This window comes from Vigna umbellata, chromosome 8 (genome assembly GCF_029865625.1).
Source record: "Vigna umbellata cultivar VRB3 chromosome 8, Vumbellata_1.0, whole genome shotgun sequence".
Classification (NCBI taxonomy): Eukaryota; Viridiplantae; Streptophyta; class Magnoliopsida; order Fabales; family Fabaceae; genus Vigna; species Vigna umbellata.
The window spans coordinates 31,246,587-31,251,026 of record NC_142172.1 but is presented as its reverse complement, the minus strand read 5'-3'; the positions used below and the strand labels follow the sequence as shown (position 1 = coordinate 31,251,026).

Below are 4,440 nucleotides of genomic sequence, written 5' to 3'. Positions count from 1 at the left end.
TAATAGAAAGGAATAGGTCGAATTAAATTTTTCTTTTTTATACATATGTGGTCATTTTCATGACAGCTGAGAGTCGTTGGCGATTTTACAAAGAACAAAGGTAAAGTGTCCGTTACTGGGAGTTATTCTTTGCGGCACTGGCAGGGTTAGAAACAGTGCCTTCATTACCGGCCAACATCAAGTACTTGTCCTTGCGGGTGAGTCTGGTGCAGTTAAATCCCAACGCGGTTCCAATTTGAGATTGAACCTGATTAGCCACTTGAAATTTGGAACCTTGGTCAACGTGGGTGGTGGTCGTGTGAGAAAAGTGTGAAGGGAAGACATGGTGCAGAAGTTGAACAGTGTATAAAGGAGAGGGATTCATGAGAAAGAAGAATGGGTCCAAGCATTTGAGTCCTCCAGCAGTGGTTCCGTGGAACATAGTAACGTGGGTATCAATTGCGACCGGCACGATTTCATCGCACATTTCTGAGAACAGAGGGCTGAACCTCAATAAATAGGGTTCTCTACAAGTGGTCCCCTCCGGACACACCACTAGGTCACCTTGACCCAGCAAGTGTTTCATCATTTTGGCATCCTCGTTGCGGTCTCTCGTTAACCGCACCGTTTTGATTGGAGACAGCACCTCAGACATCCTGCTTAGACTGTAGGTCACTGCACTCAAGTTCCTTTGCAGGGAGAAAGAGATGTAGAGAGGGTCTAGCAAGGTTCTGTGGTTACACACGTAGAGATTATTATTCTTATTACTATTATTATGGTGGGGGCGTGTGGGTGCAGATGTTGTGAGACGTAGGCCAGTGCAGACCAACAAGGGTGTTGCCATGTTAAATGGGAGTGAGACGGCTAAGAAAATGCGAATAACAGAGAGGATAAATCCGTAGGGGAGCCACATGAGGATTGCTATGGAGTCCATTGGAGTGGGTCTGAGTGCTAATCTTCCATCATGAAAAATAACGGGTCTCGGGTATCTCTCCCTTCCGAGCTTTTGCCAGCTTCTCTTGTCTGCTTCTGACACCACCACCACTTCCTATTTATTGTTCACAAGGACAAAATAACATGTGAGTTTGAAATTTCGACACCTCTCATCACTTCTCACCCAAACTACATAACTGCATGGAATAATAATGCATGCATATTTTTTTCATTCAAAACTTACCCACTCAACACGACTTTCGGTAAAAAAAAACACAAACACCACATGAGAACTACTTTACATTACAACCACTTTTTTAACACACTCTAAAACTCATCAAATTATTAATCAAACTCTTTATTATTATTATTATTTTCCATATCTTTTGTATCATTTTGAATAACAACTTTTTCTTAAAACTCACCAAGACTGAATAATAGAAAAGGATGCTCACTAACTCTACTAAAGAACGTGTTATTAACCTCCCCTTGAGTGAATAGATCATGAAGTTGAATATTGTTCTGCACTTTTTGATCAAATTAGATATAAATAAGTTTATACTTTTTATGCGATGCAATATTTCTTTGTTAAGGAACAGAACGTACATGATTCCTTAAGATGAAAGAATTCAAAACTTGTACAACTGAAAAACTGTTATAATTTTATTTCAAAATTATTACTACTATTATTATTATCTTAATATAATATTTATTATGAAGAAACCGTTGTTATATATGGTTATTAAAAAAATTGTGATTGTCAAACAGATAATATTTTCTTTTGCAAAAAAAAAATGTAACTTAGAAGGCAGGGAAAAAGGGGAAACCTTGCAGTGAGAGAAAAATTCATGGTCCCGAGGGTTGTTGTGACTTGTAATTCCGATCATATCAGAACACCCTTTTCCTTCTTTAACTAGGTCTAAGACATGCGAAGTTTTGTTGTTGTCCATCAGACCCAGGTAGTATCCACAGAACATTTTGAGCTCTCTTCCTACGACGAAATCAAACTCCAGGTATTCTCTCAAGAAGCTTTCCACCATCACTCGAGGGAGTCTGCTCACACCCACTTGCTTCCCTCCTTTTTTGAGTGTCTCAAACATTTCAGCACCAACGTCTTCCAACAAGAATTTTGGCAGCACGGACCGTCCCACTCTGAAGCTTGATGCTTTGATCCCCAAGAAGCATGTCATCACCATTATCTTCAACCCCATCTCGTTTCCTACTACACAAACAAAAGGGTACAGAAGAACCAAAACTATGGCCCTGAGGAGTCCTCCTGCTTCAAAGGCCACTAGCATGAAATATGGAAACAGAGAAGAGGATTTCAACAAAGCATTTTCCACATCAAACACCAACGTGTGATCGTTGAGGTCTGATCTGTGAAGGAGAGAGGAGAATTTGGGGTATTTAAACTGTGTTGCACCCGAAAAAGAATTGCTAATTGTTCTGTAGAAACGAATGAGATTCTTGAATTGTATAAAGAGAAAACGGTACCAGAAAAAGAAAAAAGACTTGACGAAAAACGCGTTGAACAATTTAGCCATGGAAACTATCGATATGGGACTTAACTCAACTCAACACGTTGCTAGCTGCTATATGCTGCCATTCTCAGTAGGGGAAGCTTGGTATTTATAAAACTACGGATACCTTAAGAATACCTTAACACCCATACTTTTGTGCTATTATTACCATATTGACATCCTAGTTTGTTCGGCTGGAGCTGGTCTCACATGGTTTGCCAACTACACTTTTTCTATTAATTTTTGTGTTGACCAATTCCCCAAGTCCATTATAATGTTTGCCAACCTTTTTCGGCGTCTTCACTCGCTTAGTAAATATTACAAAAACGTTTAACTCTCGTTGACTTGAATCACCTTTAGAATTTAAAAGATAAAAATGAAACAAGTACTACTATATGCTTGTATGCTGTAACATTAAATTTCTTTGTCGGCACACGCTTTCAAGTGGCATTATGTGGCAAAGGTTTTTACAAATCATTATGTTGTAAAGCTTTTCACAAATGATTCGTTTCCAACAGCAGGAAATGGCTAGTCAATTAAGTCACAGACGTGATGAGGGTAACGGTACATAGCTGCCAAAATTTGGGTAAAATATCTAAAAACAAATGATATAAGTCTTCAATGTGGAAATTTATTCCTGTTGCTCTCAGTAAACACCAACTTAGAATACACGCTATGTTAATAGTCCCATTAGATGATTTTCATGTAAGTTTAATTTCATTAAAAACATGTGGATAAACTTTCTAATATCATACCAATAAAACTCGACCGAAATATGTGTATGATGAAAGAGTAAACTAAAATCAACATTGACAATTTTTTACATTATCTCTTACTCATAGTACAGGAATGACAAAGTGGATTGAGTTTAATAACCCCTATTAAATTTTTATGAAATTAATATTACAAAATTTAATTTTAATACAAAAAATAAAATACATTTTCTTTTAATTCAAAAATTTAATTTCAATCATTTAAAAATAACAAGACTTCTTCTTCCATCGTATAATTATTTTTTGTTGACAATAAAAATATAATATCTTTATGATATATGATGTAAAACGATTTTGTCACGCAAAGTGCGTGTTCTCCCCACCCAAGAGGCACTTTTTCAAAATTCCTTGTAGTTGAAGTTTTTTAATGCACAACTAATTGAAGATCTGAGACCCTTTAGGTTTTTAATGCATACGTCAGGGAAGATATCGTAAAAGACTTATATGATATAGTTAAAAAAAATTATATAAAGGGGGATAAAAGTTAATTCGAACACAATTTTAATTGGTTGTCCATTATATTATATTATGAGTTAAATATATTTTAAGTTTTCAAACTTTAACAAGAAATTGAGATTCATTTTTATCTTTATTTTTAATATATTTTAATTTTAAAAATTTAAAAATAAATAAATATAATAATTTAAATCATTACATTAGATATTTTTATATGTCAAATTCGTTTCCAGGCTAACATTTAAATTGTTTATACCATATAATATTTAATCTACAAAAGGTTTAATATAATTAAATTAAAAAATTATATTCATTCATTTTGAGAATTAAAATGTTAGAAATAAATTTCAATTTTATCATAAAATTCAAAAACTAAAAACATATTTAATTTTTAAATTATATATATCTTGAGCGAGGTTTTTTTTAATGATCACATTAAGAGTTTATAAAAAAAAATAATAGTTGGTTCATTACAATAAATATTAATAAATTTCATTCTTAGTATAATAAATATTAGCATATTTTAGTTTTAGTAGGTTTGTCTTTTTGTAAATTCATGGAATGTAACTGAATACATGATACTAAATCTGTTTGCATACATGAAGTATCATATTGTTAGCAAGTGTAGATGGGGAACAAGGCATGCTGGGCTAATGGATTAGATTACTCCAAGCGTTCTATAACTATATGTATTATTGGCTGATAAAATAATATTTTGTTTTTAGTAAAAAAAAGCTACATGCTTAGTATAATAATTTACTTTAGTTATGTTAATTTTA

The 4,440-nt window shown here is 33.8% G+C and overlaps 1 protein-coding gene across 1 annotated transcript; it reads right to left on the bottom strand.

Annotated features, from left to right (window-relative positions):
• Positions 1-2,519, bottom strand: GPAT3 (glycerol-3-phosphate acyltransferase 3). Its single transcript, XM_047318231.2, has 2 exons — positions 1,740-2,519; positions 1-1,027 (listed from the first exon to the last, which is right to left on the bottom strand). The coding sequence occupies exons 1-2, from the start codon at positions 2,454-2,456 to the stop codon at positions 113-115; spliced, it is 1,632 nt and encodes a 543-aa protein (XP_047174187.1). The 5' UTR covers positions 2,457-2,519; the 3' UTR covers positions 1-112.
• Positions 2,520-4,440: the final 1,921 nt, after the last annotated feature.